This window comes from Ranitomeya variabilis, chromosome 7, assembly GCF_051348905.1.
Source record: "Ranitomeya variabilis isolate aRanVar5 chromosome 7, aRanVar5.hap1, whole genome shotgun sequence".
Lineage (NCBI taxonomy): Eukaryota > Metazoa > Chordata > Amphibia > Anura > Dendrobatidae > Ranitomeya > Ranitomeya variabilis.
The window spans coordinates 178,416,574-178,439,204 of record NC_135238.1 but is presented as its reverse complement, the minus strand read 5'-3'; the positions used below and the strand labels follow the sequence as shown (position 1 = coordinate 178,439,204).

General features: G+C 48.5%; 1 protein-coding gene across 4 annotated transcripts in view; it reads right to left on the bottom strand.

The window, feature by feature from the left end:
* The window catches only part of TRPM8 (transient receptor potential cation channel subfamily M member 8), a 173,801-nt gene that overhangs the window by 66,382 nt on the left and 84,788 nt on the right, over positions 1–22,631 (bottom strand). For all 4 annotated transcript variants that reach the window (XM_077272379.1, XM_077272381.1, XM_077272383.1 and 1 more), the window contains 4 exons: positions 20,053–20,253; positions 17,252–17,354; positions 15,541–15,659; positions 14,483–14,764 (listed from right to left, as the gene is read on the bottom strand). In XM_077272379.1, coding sequence (XP_077128494.1) covers positions 14,483–14,764; positions 15,541–15,659; positions 17,252–17,354; positions 20,053–20,253 — 705 coding nt within the window. The remainder of the gene's footprint in view (positions 1–14,482; positions 14,765–15,540; positions 15,660–17,251; positions 17,355–20,052; positions 20,254–22,631) is intronic.

Genomic DNA, 22,631 nt, shown 5'->3' with positions numbered 1-22,631 from the left:
ATCAGATGACGCCGCACAGTCTGAAGCGGGTGTAAGGACCCGAGTGTGAGAGGCCAACATATGTGCTGCGCCAGGCCCTGAATCCCAGCCCCGCAGTGTTTTGACAATGTTAAGACACTGCGGGGCTGGGATTCATGGTCATCGCGAAACGCACCGGCCGACATTAAATGATGTCAGAAGATGGGCAGCGCTAACAGCGCTAGGCCAGGGGATAACACGACAGCGCAGACTCCTGTACAGCAAATAACAACGCTCAGGAGGCTGCACCCAGCACCAAGGTGGGATTCTTGACATCTGTGCTGCGTCTCATTACAAAGGGAACTCGCGCCTCCAACACAGTTTGACTGTATAAAGGGCTAAATGTTATACGTGTTTCATTCAGCGTGTGCAAGGAGCGAAATTAAAAGAGCAACCTTTGACTTGTGCAGCACTACTGCTGCATAAGCTGTGGCTCTTCTACTTTCTAACCCCTGAGGGGGGGTTAAAGGTTACCTTTGAAATTGGTTCAAGTAGGCTTCGGCCTACACTCTGCTCCCCCTGCAGAGCCCGGGCTCCAACACCGCTAGTTGCTGTCCGGAAGTGCTGGCTGCACAGAGCCAAACACCTCGCCAATGTGTCAGTGGGGTCCAGCACCGCCAGCTGTTCCCCTGCTGTGTAGCCGGCAACGTGTCCTGCGACCGCCACGCAGACACAACAGACCCAAAGCTGCCGCCAGTGCAGGCTTCGGCCTACACTCCCCTCCCCCTGCTCCTGCTCCTCCTCCTCCTGCTGACCCTGGGCTCTAACAAACCGCCAGTTGGGGCCCAGATGTGCTAGCTGCACAGAGAAAAACACCAGCCAATGTGTCAGTGGGGTCCAGCACCGCCAGCTGTTCCCCTGCTGTGCAGCCGGCAACGTGTCCTGCAAAAGCCACGCAGACACAAGAACTGAAATTGAAGGGAACCTGTCCCCCCTCCCCCAGGCGTTTTTACGTTATCCAGCCACCTTGTACAGCGGTAATGCTGCATGTGTGCAAGGTGGCTCAGAAACGTATTCTCCTCGCACATGTGGAACTGAAAACACGTCTGCAATGTGTCCTCTGTGTGACCATTTAACCGTCCCGGTGGTGTGACTTTCCTTTGTAATGACACGCTGCAACCCCCTTGGTAGCGCTGCCCGTCTTCTGGCATCATTGTTTGGCTGGCTGCGCCTCTGCGGCCGCCCTGACCCACACAACGCCCCTCGGTGTCTTATTTATTGGGACTGCGAGGGTGTGATTGATGGGCAGGATCAGTGCATCAGTTCGCCTGTCCCTCCTCTCCTTCCGCCTTCTTCGGACTGTGCGGCTTCATGGCCGTGGCATGCGATAAGGGATCAGATGACGCCGCACAGTCTGAAGCGGGTGTAAGGACCCGAGTGTGAGAGGCCAACATATGTGCTGCGCCAGGCCCTGAATCCCAGCCCCGCAGTGTTTTGACAATGTTAAGACACTGCGGGGCTGGGATTCATGGTCATCGCGAAACGCACCGGCCGACATTAAATGATGTCAGAAGATGGGCAGCGCTAACAGCGCTAGGCCAGGGGATAACACGACAGCGCAGACTCCTGTACAGCAAATAACAACGCTCAGGAGGCTGCACCCAGCACCAAGGTGGGATTCTTGACATCTGTGCTGCGTCTCATTACAAAGGGAACTCGCGCCTCCAACACAGTTTGACTGTATAAAGGGCTAAATGTTATACGTGTTTCATTCAGCGTGTGCAAGGAGCGAAATTAAAAGAGCAACCTTTGACTTGTGCAGCACTACTGCTGCATAAGCTGTGGCTCTTCTACTTTCTAACCCCTGAGGGGGGGTTAAAGGTTACCTTTGAAATTGGTTCAAGTAGGCTTCGGCCTACACTCTGCTCCCCCTGCAGAGCCCGGGCTCCAACACCGCTAGTTGCTGTCCGGAAGTGCTGGCTGCACAGAGCCAAACACCTCGCCAATGTGTCAGTGGGGTCCAGCACCGCCAGCTGTTCCCCTGCTGTGTAGCCGGCAACGTGTCCTGCGACCGCCACGCAGACACAACAGACCCAAAGCTGCCGCCAGTGCAGGCTTCGGCCTACACTCCCCTCCCCCTGCTCCTGCTCCTCCTCCTCCTGCTGACCCTGGGCTCTAACAAACCGCCAGTTGGGGCCCAGATGTGCTAGCTGCACAGAGAAAAACACCAGCCAATGTGTCAGTGGGGTCCAGCACCGCCAGCTGTTCCCCTGCTGTGCAGCCGGCAACGTGTCCTGCAAAAGCCACGCAGACACAAGAACTGAAATTGAAGGGAACCTGTCCCCCCTCCCCCAGGCGTTTTTACGTTATCCAGCCACCTTGTACAGCGGTAATGCTGCATGTGTGCAAGGTGGCTCAGAAACGTATTCTCCTCGCACATGTGGAACTGAAAACACGTCTGCAATGTGTCCTCTGTGTGACCATTTAACCGTCCCGGTGGTGTGACTTTCCTTTGTAATGACACGCTGCAACCCCCTTGGTAGCGCTGCCCGTCTTCTGGCATCATTGTTTGGCTGGCTGCGCCTCTGCGGCCGCCCTGACCCACACAACGCCCCTCGGTGTCTTATTTATTGGGACTGCGAGGGTGTGATTGATGGGCAGGATCAGTGCATCAGTTCGCCTGTCCCTCCTCTCCTTCCGCCTTCTTCGGACTGTGCGGCTTCATGGCCGTGGCATGCGATAAGGGATCAGATGACGCCGCACAGTCTGAAGCGGGTGTAAGGACCCGAGTGTGAGAGGCCAACATATGTGCTGCGCCAGGCCCTGAATCCCAGCCCCGCAGTGTTTTGACAATGTTAAGACACTGCGGGGCTGGAATTCATGGTCATCGCGAAACGCACCGGCCGACATTAAATGATGTCAGAAGATGGGCAGCGCTAACAGCGCTAGGCCAGGGGATAACACGACAGCGCAGACTCCTGTACAGCAAATAACAACGCTCAGGAGGCTGCACCCAGCACCAAGGTGGGATTCTTGACATCTGTGCTGCGTCTCATTACAAAGGGAACTCGCGCCTCCAACACAGTTTGACTGTATAAAGGGCTAAATGTTATACGTGTTTCATTCAGCGTGTGCAAGGAGCGAAATTAAAAGAGCAACCTTTGACTTGTGCAGCACTACTGCTGCATAAGCTGTGGCTCTTCTACTTTCTAACCCCTGAGGGGGGGTTAAAGGTTACCTTTGAAATTGGTTCAAGTAGGCTTCGGCCTACACTCTGCTCCCCCTGCAGAGCCCGGGCTCCAACACCGCTAGTTGCTGTCCGGAAGTGCTGGCTGCACAGAGCCAAACACCTCGCCAATGTGTCAGTGGGGTCCAGCACCGCCAGCTGTTCCCCTGCTGTGTAGCCGGCAACGTGTCCTGCGACCGCCACGCAGACACAACAGACCCAAAGCTGCCGCCAGTGCAGGCTTCGGCCTACACTCCCCTCCCCCTGCTCCTGCTCCTCCTCCTCCTGCTGACCCTGGGCTCTAACAAACCGCCAGTTGGGGCCCAGATGTGCTAGCTGCACAGAGAAAAACACCAGCCAATGTGTCAGTGGGGTCCAGCACCGCCAGCTGTTCCCCTGCTGTGCAGCCGGCAACGTGTCCTGCAAAAGCCACGCAGACACAAGAACTGAAATTGAAGGGAACCTGTCCCCCCTCCCCCAGGCGTTTTTACGTTATCCAGCCACCTTGTACAGCGGTAATGCTGCATGTGTGCAAGGTGGCTCAGAAACGTATTCTCCTCGCACATGTGGAACTGAAAACACGTCTGCAATGTGTCCTCTGTGTGACCATTTAACCGTCCCGGTGGTGTGACTTTCCTTTGTAATGACACGCTGCAACCCCCTTGGTAGCGCTGCCCGTCTTCTGGCATCATTGTTTGGCTGGCTGCGCCTCTGCGGCCGCCCTGACCCACACAACGCCCCTCGGTGTCTTATTTATTGGGACTGCGAGGGTGTGATTGATGGGCAGGATCAGTGCATCAGTTCGCCTGTCCCTCCTCTCCTTCCGCCTTCTTCGGACTGTGCGGCTTCATGGCCGTGGCATGCGATAAGGGATCAGATGACGCCGCACAGTCTGAAGCGGGTGTAAGGACCCGAGTGTGAGAGGCCAACATATGTGCTGCGCCAGGCCCTGAATCCCAGCCCCGCAGTGTTTTGACAATGTTAAGACACTGCGGGGCTGGGATTCATGGTCATCGCGAAACGCACCGGCCGACATTAAATGATGTCAGAAGATGGGCAGCGCTAACAGCGCTAGGCCAGGGGATAACACGACAGCGCAGACTCCTGTACAGCAAATAACAACGCTCAGGAGGCTGCACCCAGCACCAAGGTGGGATTCTTGACATCTGTGCTGCGTCTCATTACAAAGGGAACTCGCGCCTCCAACACAGTTTGACTGTATAAAGGGCTAAATGTTATACGTGTTTCATTCAGCGTGTGCAAGGAGCGAAATTAAAAGAGCAACCTTTGACTTGTGCAGCACTACTGCTGCATAAGCTGTGGCTCTTCTACTTTCTAACCCCTGAGGGGGGGTTAAAGGTTACCTTTGAAATTGGTTCAAGTAGGCTTCGGCCTACACTCTGCTCCCCCTGCAGAGCCCGGGCTCCAACACCGCTAGTTGCTGTCCGGAAGTGCTGGCTGCACAGAGCCAAACACCTCGCCAATGTGTCAGTGGGGTCCAGCACCGCCAGCTGTTCCCCTGCTGTGTAGCCGGCAACGTGTCCTGCGACCGCCACGCAGACACAACAGACCCAAAGCTGCCGCCAGTGCAGGCTTCGGCCTACACTCCCCTCCCCCTGCTCCTGCTCCTCCTCCTCCTGCTGACCCTGGGCTCTAACAAACCGCCAGTTGGGGCCCAGATGTGCTAGCTGCACAGAGAAAAACACCAGCCAATGTGTCAGTGGGGTCCAGCACCGCCAGCTGTTCCCCTGCTGTGCAGCCGGCAACGTGTCCTGCAAAAGCCACGCAGACACAAGAACTGAAATTGAAGGGAACCTGTCCCCCCTCCCCCAGGCGTTTTTACGTTATCCAGCCACCTTGTACAGCGGTAATGCTGCATGTGTGCAAGGTGGCTCAGAAACGTATTCTCCTCGCACATGTGGAACTGAAAACACGTCTGCAATGTGTCCTCTGTGTGACCATTTAACCGTCCCGGTGGTGTGACTTTCCTTTGTAATGACACGCTGCAACCCCCTTGGTAGCGCTGCCCGTCTTCTGGCATCATTGTTTGGCTGGCTGCGCCTCTGCGGCCGCCCTGACCCACACAACGCCCCTCGGTGTCTTATTTATTGGGACTGCGAGGGTGTGATTGATGGGCAGGATCAGTGCATCAGTTCGCCTGTCCCTCCTCTCCTTCCGCCTTCTTCGGACTGTGCGGCTTCATGGCCGTGGCATGCGATAAGGGATCAGATGACGCCGCACAGTCTGAAGCGGGTGTAAGGACCCGAGTGTGAGAGGCCAACATATGTGCTGCGCCAGGCCCTGAATCCCAGCCCCGCAGTGTTTTGACAATGTTAAGACACTGCGGGGCTGGGATTCATGGTCATCGCGAAACGCACCGGCCGACATTAAATGATGTCAGAAGATGGGCAGCGCTAACAGCGCTAGGCCAGGGGATAACACGACAGCGCAGACTCCTGTACAGCAAATAACAACGCTCAGGAGGCTGCACCCAGCACCAAGGTGGGATTCTTGACATCTGTGCTGCGTCTCATTACAAAGGGAACTCGCGCCTCCAACACAGTTTGACTGTATAAAGGGCTAAATGTTATACGTGTTTCATTCAGCGTGTGCAAGGAGCGAAATTAAAAGAGCAACCTTTGACTTGTGCAGCACTACTGCTGCATAAGCTGTGGCTCTTCTACTTTCTAACCCCTGAGGGGGGGTTAAAGGTTACCTTTGAAATTGGTTCAAGTAGGCTTCGGCCTACACTCTGCTCCCCCTGCAGAGCCCGGGCTCCAACACCGCTAGTTGCTGTCCGGAAGTGCTGGCTGCACAGAGCCAAACACCTCGCCAATGTGTCAGTGGGGTCCAGCACCGCCAGCTGTTCCCCTGCTGTGTAGCCGGCAACGTGTCCTGCGACCGCCACGCAGACACAACAGACCCAAAGCTGCCGCCAGTGCAGGCTTCGGCCTACACTCCCCTCCCCCTGCTCCTGCTCCTCCTCCTCCTGCTGACCCTGGGCTCTAACAAACCGCCAGTTGGGGCCCAGATGTGCTAGCTGCACAGAGAAAAACACCAGCCAATGTGTCAGTGGGGTCCAGCACCGCCAGCTGTTCCCCTGCTGTGCAGCCGGCAACGTGTCCTGCAAAAGCCACGCAGACACAAGAACTGAAATTGAAGGGAACCTGTCCCCCCTCCCCCAGGCGTTTTTACGTTATCCAGCCACCTTGTACAGCGGTAATGCTGCATGTGTGCAAGGTGGCTCAGAAACGTATTCTCCTCGCACATGTGGAACTGAAAACACGTCTGCAATGTGTCCTCTGTGTGACCATTTAACCGTCCCGGTGGTGTGACTTTCCTTTGTAATGACACGCTGCAACCCCCTTGGTAGCGCTGCCCGTCTTCTGGCATCATTGTTTGGCTGGCTGCGCCTCTGCGGCCGCCCTGACCCACACAACGCCCCTCGGTGTCTTATTTATTGGGACTGCGAGGGTGTGATTGATGGGCAGGATCAGTGCATCAGTTCGCCTGTCCCTCCTCTCCTTCCGCCTTCTTCGGACTGTGCGGCTTCATGGCCGTGGCATGCGATAAGGGATCAGATGACGCCGCACAGTCTGAAGCGGGTGTAAGGACCCGAGTGTGAGAGGCCAACATATGTGCTGCGCCAGGCCCTGAATCCCAGCCCCGCAGTGTTTTGACAATGTTAAGACACTGCGGGGCTGGGATTCATGGTCATCGCGAAACGCACCGGCCGACATTAAATGATGTCAGAAGATGGGCAGCGCTAACAGCGCTAGGCCAGGGGATAACACGACAGCGCAGACTCCTGTACAGCAAATAACAACGCTCAGGAGGCTGCACCCAGCACCAAGGTGGGATTCTTGACATCTGTGCTGCGTCTCATTACAAAGGGAACTCGCGCCTCCAACACAGTTTGACTGTATAAAGGGCTAAATGTTATACGTGTTTCATTCAGCGTGTGCAAGGAGCGAAATTAAAAGAGCAACCTTTGACTTGTGCAGCACTACTGCTGCATAAGCTGTGGCTCTTCTACTTTCTAACCCCTGAGGGGGGGTTAAAGGTTACCTTTGAAATTGGTTCAAGTAGGCTTCGGCCTACACTCTGCTCCCCCTGCAGAGCCCGGGCTCCAACACCGCTAGTTGCTGTCCGGAAGTGCTGGCTGCACAGAGCCAAACACCTCGCCAATGTGTCAGTGGGGTCCAGCACCGCCAGCTGTTCCCCTGCTGTGTAGCCGGCAACGTGTCCTGCGACCGCCACGCAGACACAACAGACCCAAAGCTGCCGCCAGTGCAGGCTTCGGCCTACACTCCCCTCCCCCTGCTCCTTCTCCTCCTCCTCCTGCTGACCCTGGGCTCTAACAAACCGCCAGTTGGGGCCCAGATGTGCTAGCTGCACAGAGAAAAACACCAGCCAATGTGTCAGTGGGGTCCAGCACCGCCAGCTGTTCCCCTGCTGTGCAGCCGGCAACGTGTCCTGCAAAAGCCACGCAGACACAAGAACTGAAATTGAAGGGAACCTGTCCCCCCTCCCCCAGGCGTTTTTACGTTATCCAGCCACCTTGTACAGCGGTAATGCTGCATGTGTGCAAGGTGGCTCAGAAACGTATTCTCCTCGCACATGTGGAACTGAAAACACGTCTGCAATGTGTCCTCTGTGTGACCATTTAACCGTCCCGGTGGTGTGACTTTCCTTTGTAATGACACGCTGCAACCCCCTTGGTAGCGCTGCCCGTCTTCTGGCATCATTGTTTGGCTGGCTGCGCCTCTGCGGCCGCCCTGACCCACACAACGCCCCTCGGTGTCTTATTTATTGGGACTGCGAGGGTGTGATTGATGGGCAGGATCAGTGCATCAGTTCGCCTGTCCCTCCTCTCCTTCCGCCTTCTTCGGACTGTGCGGCTTCATGGCCGTGGCATGCGATAAGGGATCAGATGACGCCGCACAGTCTGAAGCGGGTGTAAGGACCCGAGTGTGAGAGGCCAACATATGTGCTGCGCCAGGCCCTGAATCCCAGCCCCGCAGTGTTTTGACAATGTTAAGACACTGCGGGGCTGGGATTCATGGTCATCGCGAAACGCACCGGCCGACATTAAATGATGTCAGAAGATGGGCAGCGCTAACAGCGCTAGGCCAGGGGATAACACGACAGCGCAGACTCCTGTACAGCAAATAACAACGCTCAGGAGGCTGCACCCAGCACCAAGGTGGGATTCTTGACATCTGTGCTGCGTCTCATTACAAAGGGAACTCGCGCCTCCAACACAGTTTGACTGTATAAAGGGCTAAATGTTATACGTGTTTCATTCAGCGTGTGCAAGGAGCGAAATTAAAAGAGCAACCTTTGACTTGTGCAGCACTACTGCTGCATAAGCTGTGGCTCTTCTACTTTCTAACCCCTGAGGGGGGGTTAAAGGTTACCTTTGAAATTGGTTCAAGTAGGCTTCGGCCTACACTCTGCTCCCCCTGCAGAGCCCGGGCTCCAACACCGCTAGTTGCTGTCCGGAAGTGCTGGCTGCACAGAGCCAAACACCTCGCCAATGTGTCAGTGGGGTCCAGCACCGCCAGCTGTTCCCCTGCTGTGTAGCCGGCAACGTGTCCTGCGACCGCCACGCAGACACAACAGACCCAAAGCTGCCGCCAGTGCAGGCTTCGGCCTACACTCCCCTCCCCCTGCTCCTGCTCCTCCTCCTCCTGCTGACCCTGGGCTCTAACAAACCGCCAGTTGGGGCCCAGATGTGCTAGCTGCACAGAGAAAAACACCAGCCAATGTGTCAGTGGGGTCCAGCACCGCCAGCTGTTCCCCTGCTGTGCAGCCGGCAACGTGTCCTGCAAAAGCCACGCAGACACAAGAACTGAAATTGAAGGGAACCTGTCCCCCCTCCCCCAGGCGTTTTTACGTTATCCAGCCACCTTGTACAGCGGTAATGCTGCATGTGTGCAAGGTGGCTCAGAAACGTATTCTCCTCGCACATGTGGAACTGAAAACACGTCTGCAATGTGTCCTCTGTGTGACCATTTAACCGTCCCGGTGGTGTGACTTTCCTTTGTAATGACACGCTGCAACCCCCTTGGTAGCGCTGCCCGTCTTCTGGCATCATTGTTTGGCTGGCTGCGCCTCTGCGGCCGCCCTGACCCACACAACGCCCCTCGGTGTCTTATTTATTGGGACTGCGAGGGTGTGATTGATGGGCAGGATCAGTGCATCAGTTCGCCTGTCCCTCCTCTCCTTCCGCCTTCTTCGGACTGTGCGGCTTCATGGCCGTGGCATGCGATAAGGGATCAGATGACGCCGCACAGTCTGAAGCGGGTGTAAGGACCCGAGTGTGAGAGGCCAACATATGTGCTGCGCCAGGCCCTGAATCCCAGCCCCGCAGTGTTTTGACAATGTTAAGACACTGCGGGGCTGGGATTCATGGTCATCGCGAAACGCACCGGCCGACATTAAATGATGTCAGAAGATGGGCAGCGCTAACAGCGCTAGGCCAGGGGATAACACGACAGCGCAGACTCCTGTACAGCAAATAACAACGCTCAGGAGGCTGCACCCAGCACCAAGGTGGGATTCTTGACATCTGTGCTGCGTCTCATTACAAAGGGAACTCGCGCCTCCAACACAGTTTGACTGTATAAAGGGCTAAATGTTATACGTGTTTCATTCAGCGTGTGCAAGGAGCGAAATTAAAAGAGCAACCTTTGACTTGTGCAGCACTACTGCTGCATAAGCTGTGGCTCTTCTACTTTCTAACCCCTGAGGGGGGGTTAAAGGTTACCTTTGAAATTGGTTCAAGTAGGCTTCGGCCTACACTCTGCTCCCCCTGCAGAGCCCGGGCTCCAACACCGCTAGTTGCTGTCCGGAAGTGCTGGCTGCACAGAGCCAAACACCTCGCCAATGTGTCAGTGGGGTCCAGCACCGCCAGCTGTTCCCCTGCTGTGTAGCCGGCAACGTGTCCTGCGACCGCCACGCAGACACAACAGACCCAAAGCTGCCGCCAGTGCAGGCTTCGGCCTACACTCCCCTCCCCCTGCTCCTGCTCCTCCTCCTCCTGCTGACCCTGGGCTCTAACAAACCGCCAGTTGGGGCCCAGATGTGCTAGCTGCACAGAGAAAAACACCAGCCAATGTGTCAGTGGGGTCCAGCACCGCCAGCTGTTCCCCTGCTGTGCAGCCGGCAACGTGTCCTGCAAAAGCCACGCAGACACAAGAACTGAAATTGAAGGGAACCTGTCCCCCCTCCCCCAGGCGTTTTTACGTTATCCAGCCACCTTGTACAGCGGTAATGCTGCATGTGTGCAAGGTGGCTCAGAAACGTATTCTCCTCGCACATGTGGAACTGAAAACACGTCTGCAATGTGTCCTCTGTGTGACCATTTAACCGTCCCGGTGGTGTGACTTTCCTTTGTAATGACACGCTGCAACCCCCTTGGTAGCGCTGCCCGTCTTCTGGCATCATTGTTTGGCTGGCTGCGCCTCTGCGGCCGCCCTGACCCACACAACGCCCCTCGGTGTCTTATTTATTGGGACTGCGAGGGTGTGATTGATGGGCAGGATCAGTGCATCAGTTCGCCTGTCCCTCCTCTCCTTCCGCCTTCTTCGGACTGTGCGGCTTCATGGCCGTGGCATGCGATAAGGGATCAGATGACGCCGCACAGTCTGAAGCGGGTGTAAGGACCCGAGTGTGAGAGGCCAACATATGTGCTGCGCCAGGCCCTGAATCCCAGCCCCGCAGTGTTTTGACAATGTTAAGACACTGCGGGGCTGGGATTCATGGTCATCGCGAAACGCACCGGCCGACATTAAATGATGTCAGAAGATGGGCAGCGCTAACAGCGCTAGGCCAGGGGATAACACGACAGCGCAGACTCCTGTACAGCAAATAACAACGCTCAGGAGGCTGCACCCAGCACCAAGGTGGGATTCTTGACATCTGTGCTGCGTCTCATTACAAAGGGAACTTGCGCCTCCAACACAGTTTGACTGTATAAAGGGCTAAATGTTATACGTGTTTCATTCAGCGTGTGCAAGGAGCGAAATTAAAAGAGCAACCTTTGACTTGTGCAGCACTACTGCTGCATAAGCTGTGGCTCTTCTACTTTCTAACCCCTGAGGGGGGGTTAAAGGTTACCTTTGAAATTGGTTCAAGTAGGCTTCGGCCTACACTCTGCTCCCCCTGCAGAGCCCGGGCTCCAACACCGCTAGTTGCTGTCCGGAAGTGCTGGCTGCACAGAGCCAAACACCTCGCCAATGTGTCAGTGGGGTCCAGCACCGCCAGCTGTTCCCCTGCTGTGTAGCCGGCAACGTGTCCTGCGACCGCCACGCAGACACAACAGACCCAAAGCTGCCGCCAGTGCAGGCTTCGGCCTACACTCCCCTCCCCCTGCTCCTGCTCCTCCTCCTCCTGCTGACCCTGGGCTCTAACAAACCGCCAGTTGGGGCCCAGATGTGCTAGCTGCACAGAGAAAAACACCAGCCAATGTGTCAGTGGGGTCCAGCACCGCCAGCTGTTCCCCTGCTGTGCAGCCGGCAACGTGTCCTGCAAAAGCCACGCAGACACTTGCTCTTGGACCTTCTGCTCCCCATCCTGGTTCCAGTACCGTCAGCTGGTTCCGGGCAGAGCCTTTGGCTTAGGTGCCTCCCTTTGGTATCCGAGTTCCACCAACGTCAGGTGGTCCTTGGTAGTGCTTTCAGGCACGGGTACCTCCTGCTTAGTAACCGGGTTCCAGTAACGTCAGCTGGTCCTCGGTAGTTCCATTGGCTCTTGGACCTTCGGCTACCCATCCGGGTTCCAGCACCGTCAGCTGGTTCTCGGCAGTGTCTTTTGCTCTTGTACCTTCTGCTCCCCATCCTGGTTCCAGTACCGTCAGCTGGTTCCGGGCAGAGCCTTTGGCTTAGGTGCCTCCCTCTGGGTATCTGAGTTCCACCAACGTCAGGTGGTCCTTGGTAGTGCTTTCAGCACAGGTACCTCCTGCTTAGTAACCGGGTTCCAGTAACGTCAGCTGGTCCTCGGTCGTTCCATTGGCTCTTGGACCTTCGGGTAGCCATCCGAGTTCCAGTTCCATCAGCTGGTTCTCGGCATTTTCTCAGCCTTCTTGTACCTTCTGCTACATTTCCAAGTTCAAGAGACTAAACACGATGACCCGGAAGACCACCCCTAAGATGACGACGACACCAGAGACGACAACCACCGTGATGACGACGACCCTGGAGACGATGACCCTGAAGACCACCCCGATGACGACGACCCCGGAGACCACCCCGATGACGACGACCCCGGAGACGACGACCCTGGAGACGACGACGACCTGGAAGACCGAGAAGCAGAAGAACAAGAGGCTGCAGAACAAAGAGCAGAAGGACATTAAGCATAACACAAAATATCAGAGCAAAAAATATTATGTAAATTATAAGCAGAAGAAGACTAAGCAGTGTATGGGGGTGAGTCCGTTCCTCCTCGTGGTGCCCCTGGATAAAGCCTGATGCTGCAGGCCAAACTGAACGCGGACAAATGTAACTGTTTTGTGACAGGCAGAACGGAAGGTGTAATCTTCAAACTTTTATAGATAACAACTACGGGAATGCCTGTCACAAATAAGAATATGATGAAGAAGTAGAATATGATGAAGATAATAGTAAACTAAAAACAATATGAACAATGTAACCCAAAAAATAATAGGTAGAAGATGAAGAAGAAGATGAATAAGGTGAAGAAGTTGATGTCAAAGAAGCTGATGATGAGGATAATTAAGAAGAAAGCGTGGGAGAAGTAAAAAAAAAGGTGAAGGGCGTGGAAGCAGTGAAACATCAATATCTGACATTAAAAAAAAAATTAACATAGTCAAATTCTTTCTAACGCCGAACGTCATAAAAAAAAACGCAAAATCCTGCTATTCTATTACATTGGGCTAAACCTCTGTGCCTTTAATATCTCCGCCACGTCCCCCAATACATCCTACATTATTCTTAGTTGTTTTCCTTCATGTAGAATGAACCTACAAGTGTATAAAGGGTTTATTTTAATTCCGATATTTTCGTCCCATTGACTTGCATTGGGATCGGGTATCGGTATCGGATTAGATCCGATACTTTGACGGTATCGGCCGATACTTTCCGATACCGATACTTTCCGATATCGGAAGGTATCGCTCAACACTAGTCACTAATTGTTTTTTTTTTTGTTTTTTTTTGCTGTTTGGGCACTTGATGTTCTCTGCAAATGCGAGTTGGCGTCCACAGTTTATTCCAGCCAAATTTAAGTTCCAAAAGTACAATAGTGTTCCTTCCCTTTTTGAGCCCTGCTGTATGCCTAAACAGTAGTTTTCAACCACTACTGGGGTATCAGTGTGCTCATAAGAACCTGCACAACAAATTTTGGGATCTATTTTCTCATCTTGTCCTTATAAGAATGAGAAATTTAGGGCTAAATCAACATTTTATTGAAAAAAATTGAATTTTTTTTTTTTCCTTCAACTTTGCACTAACGCCCGTGAAGTACTTGAGGCATTAAACTTCCTCAATGCAGATTTGAATACTTTGAGGAGTGTAGTTTTTAAAAATGGGAATTGCTTGGGGGTTTTCTGACTTATTGGCCCCACAAAGTCACTTCAAACGTGAAGTGGCCCCTTAACAAAAGAGGCTTTGTTAATTTTGTTGAACAAAAAAAAATGAAAAATTGCTTTTAAACTTTTTAAACCCTTCTAACATCCTAACAAAAAAAGACATAAAAAATTATACTATTGTACATTTGACATATGGTAAATGTTGTTTTCTAGTTAGTCTATGCAATATGACTGTTTTTTACGGCGTAAAAATTCAAAGTTCATCAGTTTTGTATTTTTGAAAATTTTCATCAAATATTTTTTAAATAAATGCAAATCATGTCAACCTCAGTTTGGTAAATGTGTCAGGAAAAGCTAGAAGTATTCCAGAGCTATTAACACATAAAGTAACTCATGTGAGGCTTGAAAAGTTTGGCCTGGTCAGGAAGGTGAAAACGCAAATCCTCTGGGCACTGGGAAAGGGTGGACATGTGAATGCAAATATGCAATTTGCATACTTCTGACCATATTCCAACTAGACATGTTTGGCCTCACTAATTCACTTGTATTGAGTAAAACCACACACATCAAGTTGGCATGTGACCATATGTATGCAAATTGCATACTCACGGTCACATGACCCCTTGCTTATGGCCCCAACAGCGTGTGTGATGTGAGGATTCACAGGTCTTCATATACATTGACTGATTGCAGACTTTAAGCACAAGCTTGGACAACCCCTTTAAGATATTGCAGTAGTTCACCTGAATCTCGGAGTCATCGCAGCTATTCCTTTCCTCTTTCCGATTCCGTTGGTAACTCAAAACCATCTTCCAGATAAAGGTGAGTAAAGAATCATTGTAAACATTTTTGGCGATCTGCAAGTTACGAAATACTAGAGTACTTAAGTGTTGAGAATAAAGTTCACTGAGGATTTCACTGGAAAGAAATTTGCGTAGATTCAAACCGTTCTCTAGGAGAAGACGCACAAATTTTGGCCTGTCTTTTATCAGAGCTGCAAACATCACATCTTCCAAGTCAGTTGACTATGAAAAACAAGGTAAGAGAAGAACATAGCAATGGAGGGGTGAAAACTAATGAATTAAAAGTAGACAAGGTATTAAAGTAAATGAAAGACTATAAGCAAAAAAGAAGCAAGATCGGACTGGAAACAAGTACTTTTCTATTAGAACACAAGGCTACACTGAGATATGAAGCTGAAGGCCTTTGCTCCATGTAACGATGTTCTTCTGGATTAATGACATATGATGAGTTAAGATACAATTAGGCTGCATGTGGTCAAGCAGCTGATACATTATGTGCCTTAAGTATTATGTTCTATCAAGTATTAAGAAATATGTGATAAAGTTGGGAATTCCACTGTATGGGTGCAGGACAAGACATTTGGCTTAATTGTTGGTATCCAAAAGAACTGATGAAATGGACTGTTAGCTTGCAAAGACCATGACAGTCCAAAAAGGTTAAATTAGACCAAGGCTTATTGCGGAGAATAAATATTACCACCATAGCATGTTAATTAAACCACTTAATAAGAAGCACTTAGGGGCACAAAGTGTCTCAGATGTGGTGAAACAGTCCAATCAGGAAAATGAGCTGCATGACTGAGGCACTACTATTGAGTTCACAGTTATGGCTACATCTAACCTAGACCTAATATTAAACTGCATTTTATTTTGGGAAAAACATTTTTAAAAAACGATACATATGTCCATTTTGCATGCATACCTACTCTATTTTTACATCCTTTAAAAAAATTACAATACTGGCAAATCTGGAGTATTGACATTGACATGATACCCACCTCCCATCTCCGATCATTAGTGAAGATCTCCTCGCTGGCCAACTCCAGCTGGTTCCATTCCAGAAGAAGTTTCAGCTGAGCATTCCAGTTATCCTTATCCTGCTCATTGGTGCTAAAAGCTTTGAGAATTAATTAAAATTAGGAAAATGAAGGCACTGGTTCAGATTAAGGTTACCTGCTAGGATTTGATCAGTATTTTGAATTGGCATTTGTAAGCTAAAACCAGGATTGAAGCAAACAAGTAGTATAATGAAAAAAGCTTGAACTTCTGCACTTTTGACCCATTCCGGTTCAAAATACATCCAGAAAAAGTTTCTGCAGTTGATTTTATATTGGTGCAGTTGGAGCTACAAATCTATGTCCTCACTGTACCCTAGATCCGAGTAGCCCACCGGAACCTCATTATTCACCTATGCGTTCCAATAAAATAAATACAGAATAAGGAGCCAGATTGTCCCATATTGTAAATGGATGAGGATGCACACGGTCTACATGATAATTACAGGTTATTTATTGCCTGCTGGCGAGTTACATTGCATTAGAAAACAATGAGAAAAGGAGACAACCAAGTCCATGTACTGCTATTGAAGAGGTCATGACACTGGTGACATTAGGTAACTGGAGCAAAAGACTACAAGTGCACTGGGGGCATCTCAGTGCTCTTAAAAGAAGCAGTTCAAGTGCATTGACATGCTCACTATGCATTTCCCGACTGATTTGCATATGGATTCTCCACTAGATTTCTCTATCTATATCAGATCACTACAAAAAAGGGGCTTAAATTATGATGGCCTATTTCACTATGCTGAAGACGTCACCAGTAATGGCTTCATCGTGGCGAGGGTTTTTATTGACATAGGTTGGTGTGTTGCTCGTTAGGCACTAGTATATCTAATGATGTTCCTGGAATGAGGATGCTATATTGGATAATGTCAGCCCTCAAACATATAGTGACATTACAGCTTTGGAATAGTGACATAACAAATGTCTGTCCTATAAATTGAGCAGCGGGAGTCAGGATTTAAAGGTTGTCTAAAATTGTCATTCTAAATATCTCTCCATTTTCATAATATAATACTTTTTCTAACATGCTTTACTTAAAAAGTCCATACTCTTCCCTCTCCAACTGCTTTATTTTACCCATTTCCTTTTTGATTACACTTCATTTGACAATCCCCATTGCATACTCAAACGGGACAACATCATGGAGCAGAGGCTGCAGTCACTGCCCCTTCCCTGAAACAAAGCGTCATCAGTGACGTCCTTTTCAGGGCTTGCGCAAGTCCGTGCCGTGATGAAAATCTACATCTAAACCTGGGCTTTTAGGGTCCCCAAAAATAACATCTTTGTGCCACGGAACTCTTACTTAAAGGTATATGTGGCTACTAATTTACAAATCTGGTCATTAACTGGACTCATTTCAGTAATTTGTTGTTACCCTACAACTGAAGCTACAGCTTATATGAGCGTATGAAATCCCAGGTAGAGATACCAGAGAACCAGTAGATAAAGAAATCAAGGCTCAATCCTTATTGACCATCTACTCTTCTGTTTTCTTCTATATTGTCTATAGAATTCTGTTGTTTATGTGACTCCAATTATTTTCTATACTGTATCTCAGCTCATTCTACCTGAGATGCGACCACAGACAGTTATTCAGTGTATTAATAAAGTAATAAAAATCACGACTCCTGTTATTTTTTTGGCATACCTTTAAAAAGAGCATAAGAGATGGCGTTAGTGACAATCTCGTCTCCGGCTTGCTCCATCTTGATCACAGTTAAAAGATGCATATGCTCCATTATTTCTTTAATCTGTAAAAACAGAATCCAAATGATATCAGGACTGGTGCTGTCCACCAACTCAATTACTAATACTATGAAACACTTATTAGGGCTAAGTCAGACCACCATACAAATCAGACCAATGTCGGACTGGGGTGCCAAAGACCCACCAGAAACATTGACTTTGGGGGGACCCACTTTTCACCTGCATACAAATATTACACTACCCTCATTCACAAATGTACCTATATCTCTATATAATAATACACTGGATAGTTTGGTTACTGAATGATGACATACTGCTTTTTTCTGTACAGAGTGAATCAAGTGAATTATGCTAAGTACTGCCCATACAGTGGAATTGGAGGCCAACATGTGCACAGGGGCCCACCGGAGGATTCCCCTGTTACCCGTTGGGCCAGTCCGAGCCTGAATCAGACCGAGATTGCACCGCAATGCATGGACTAGCAGGCAGTTTTCACAACCCGAGCATGACAGCTTCATAGATTTCTATACAGCCGTCTGCCCTTATAAAGACTGATATAACACCGACCCAGTCCCAAAAGGAAAAACTACAGAAAATATTATCTAGGAACCAAATGATTGTCATCTCCATCTGAAGAACAGTGCACGGATCTCTGTACTTTACATGTAAAACTTGTTTCACAATTTCGTCAGTCAGGACATATGGACAAGCTTTCAATCCCACTTCATACGGGAAGTTAATTAGTATAATTACCCCTTTGCTGCTAAAGATAGCTGCTAAATTATGCCTATGAATATTACCTTTAATGGCTGCTCATTTTTTCCCAACATCATGAGAATGGCTAGAACACACCGTATGACTAATGTAGACATCGGGTAATGTTCTGGACTCGTGTCGTGGACGTGAAATGAAATTTGATGCACATGTTAGGAACACAAAATGTCATATCTCCCTTTAATAGCATCATACACCCGGCTAATGAAAGAACACTCAGTCCTATCACAACAGCAGAAGCCGGATCTGTCTGGATGCTAAAACCTTCATTAGAAATTCATCCATTTTATAAAAAAAGATTAATAGTAGCACAGAGTCTCAGGATCGGCAATAGTGGCTTCGCCTTGTTCAGCGTTTTCCACTTAATAAGAAAATGAAACATCTGAGGATATGGTGAGATAAAAGTGAATCTACATATGGCCTGGTACATATTTCTTCAAAATTGCTTTTTCCATAATGTAATACTTTCCAAGAATGACCTGAATAGACTGCTAAAATGAAAATGCCCAACTCTAGGGAAGGTGCTGCAGGGTTTTCATGCAAAGGCGGTTAGTATAAAAACTTTCTTATAGAGCATAGAAAACCTTTTCCACAGTCAGCATAGGGGTAATACTTAATGGAACCTGTCACATGAAAAAATGCTATTAATCTGCAGATATGGGGTTGATCTGCAACCCGCTGCCAGTCTCAGGAGGAAAGTAACTTTATTCCTCCTGGTAGAACTCTGGTTTCAGTCAGTGGGGCGGCACTGGCGAGTTTATAGCTGCCACTCTCTATACGCAGAGCGGTGACTGAACCCGTGCCACTGCCGCCCCGTGCCTGAAACTGGATCTGTGCTGGGTGGAATAAAGCTTATTTCCTCCCGGCAGCAGGGCTATAAGTGCAGGCATCGGGCAGGTTCAAAACACTATTAACCTGCAGATTAACCCCATACCCAGGCTGGGACTGGCCCACAGGAGAACAGGAGGATCCTATGGTGGGCCCCTATGCAGTGATGAGCTCTCCACGCCACCATATGAGAAATAGTTGGCACAATATAAGTTTCACAATGTACATAAAAGGGTATCATCTCAACATTCATTTAACAAATGAAGGTTAGGTTATAACATCATACATCATGATGGTCCTACCATTTCACGGCTCTGGTAACCAATACGAAATGCTCGGAGTTATAATGTAGCATTACTGATAGTCTATATCCCATGAATCAGTCATGCCAGCTCATACCTTGTGTTTTTAATTGAGTGCAATATTCCTTTATTAAATATAGATAATAAATGTTATAATTTAATACAGTTTTCAATTTAGGGATTATTCCTACCTTTGGCAATTTGTAAATAATTAAAAACTTTTTTATGCACTGTTCACATCTGTATTAGCGGCTTGGTCACAGATTTTACCAAAACTGGTGGACAAAATTTTGCATCTTTTTCTAGTAGATTTTTAGAGCTTTGTGTCCAGAAAACATGAGGCAAGACTCATCAAATCTTTTATGTCAGAATTCTGATGTAAAAAAGATTTCAAAAGTAATCAAATTCTTGCTGCGCTAAGCTTTTGTGACTTTTGGTGTTCTCATGCCATTTTCACCCAGTTCTGACAAAGTGGATGGAGCTGTGGTGGAATGGGGAATTGGCAATCACCACTCTTCAAATTCATGACTAGCAGTAATGTTCTTTAAGCCAACAAATCTTACTCCAGTCCCTAACTGGAGTAAGATTTCTGGTGAGGTGCACACCATATGTCAGATGTTCCTGATTCATTAAGAGCCATGCAGCTCTTAATGAATCAGAATTGTCTCACTCCAGCATGCCCCTCATTAAGATCGGTGTGAAAAATGGCAGTTTTGATTCATAGGGGGCCACGGCATTCTAAATAATATAAATAGTTGGTGACATCTGTAGCAAAATCTGAATCAACACTAGGTGCATTAATTTAAACCAATGTTTAAGGAATTTACGAATAACCTACCCATCGTATCCAGGTCTCCATCTCATCTTCTGCCAAGCGAGAAATAGTGCGGGGCATGAATCGCACCAGTTTTTCTTTAATGGCTGAAGAGGCAAGAGACGTGCCCTCAGAATCCATAAGGCTGGCAATCACATCCGCTGTCTGACCCGATCCCTCCACCACAACACATGGGATCTTACTCTTAATGGCAGTGTTTATAGCCTGGAGAATTAAAACATTATAATGGTTAATCTTCTATGTTGACAATGAAGAGCAGGCTTTCACATTTCTCAATAAAAAAGGACCTAAATAAAAAAAATATAAATAAGACATATTCTCTAGTGCCCTTGCTGCATGTCATTAATTTAACAGAGGCATTGAAGTAGGCTGTAGTGTGGACAGAAAAGCATTTATTCCAGATTTTCTCTTGAGAATTAGCTTATATATACTGTATATCTATTTTTAGAATTTTTAAGCAAGCCTGAAGACCTTAAAGGCAGTCTGTCAGCTCAAAATGATTGTTCACAACAAGCACAGGAGCTTGGTGCTCCCTTTGTGTGTGGTGCATGCATGCCACTCAGTATATGAAGGCAATACAAAGGAAACATGAGTTCTATTTGGAATCCTGGGGAAATCTTTCTGAGGGCGACCGTTAATTATACAGTAGAGAGGAGGTAACGGTTTACAGGCACACAGCTATGACACAGTTCTGAGCTGGAGTTGATCACAGGGGTTTTATTCAAGCTTCTTTTCATCACACAGAATCACTTCTCTTCATGCAATGCTTCATGAACAAATATAAAAATCTCTTTAAAGATAACTTCTCTTCACAGATAACTTCTCTTCACACACAGTGTCTAAACCTAAGCAGAATGGTACCTTGCTCATGCAGTGAGGCGGGGGTAGGGGGATGAGTCCAGTGTTGTAGCTCTCTCACTTCTATCTTGAGGAAATATTCTTCTGGCTGTCCTGACTGCTTCTTTGATTACAGCAATCGCTTCCCAGGTAGAACCAGGCTATACAGCTAGTCTCATTTCTGTCTGACAGGAGACTCTCTAGCACACACCCTACTCTTGTATGTCCAGAACACAATAACAACTTTCCCAGTATTCTCTGGGGCTGAGCCAACCACTTCCTGTCTGCAATGACCATTTTATCCCCTATAGTTGCTGGATGATTCTAAATCAATGGTGCAGCTTATGTGGCGAAGCAGTTTAGTGCACCTTCCAAACTACTCATTTTCCATCTATCTCTACCTTCCTCTAAATCTTGCAAGGATAGAGCTGTCAATCAAGGAAGAGAGATGTGGAGATAGATGTGAAACAAGTAGGTGGGAAGGTGACCTGAGCTGCTTAGACATACCAATGATACACTGAGCGCCTTTGCTTGGTTTAAACAGTCATTATGTGGTGATAGAATCCCTTTAACAAAAAACAAGACATTCTGGAGAAATACTGTTCATGTGGTTGACAGGTGTCAAAACCAGTTTGATACAACATCCTCCCATATTGCACTCTTGTGACCCATCAAACCACTCTCAATTCTGCAGCCACATTAATCCCCCTCTTCTACACTCACTTCTCTGCCTTTCACATCTCCCAATCTCTTCATTTGATACCCAATGTCAAGAAAATCCAATTCAAAATACTAACAAATACATGTCTCTCCATAATTTATCCTCTCCATATCCATACATCTAGAATCTATCAATACTGTCACATGACCTCTTAGTTTACTTTCCTCTTACCTGTTCCTCACAGAACTGTCTCCAAGATTATTTTCATACATCCATCATACATTAAAACTCATTACACCAACAGATCAGACGTCTTCCACCTTTGGAACTTTCAAAAGAAACATGAAATCCCATATTTTCTGAAAATCCTACAATAATCCAACTACACTTCCATATGAGCAGCATCTACCCTCACCCACTGTTTTCCATTCTCTTACCTTATATATTGTAAGTCTTTGAATACAGGGTCCTATCTCTTTCTCCAAGTATCAGTGCGCCACTTGTTTAGTGATATTCATTTTATTTATTGTCTACTTCATGTTATATCAAAGGGAGTGGGCTCACTCAGATTTTTGCCTAAAAACACTGCACGAATAAAGAATGGTATCTAAACAACTATGTAGCAACTTCTCCCAACCATCCAAGAGCAATTTAGAGATGAACGATGCTTTTTCCAGCATGGTGGAGACCATGTCACAAGGCAAAAGTGGTAACCAAGTGGCAGAAAAGATTGACATTTTTGGGTCTATGGTCAAGAAATTCTCCAGATCTCAATCCCATTGAGAGCCTGTGGTCAATCCTCCAACAGTCGATGAACAAAGAAAAAACACAATTGTTAATTCTAAGCAATAATTACACAAGAGTGGACTGTCAGCATTTGGCACAGAAACTGATACCAAGCTGCCAGGGCGAAATATAGTCATCTCCAAAAATAAGGGTCAACGCTGTAAATATTGAGTCTAAACTTAATGTATATGTCAATAAAAGTTCAAAAACTTATGACATGCTTATAATTGCGCTTCAGTAGCCACAGAAACATCTGACTAAAATATCTAAAAGCACTAAAGCAGCAAATGTTTTGAAA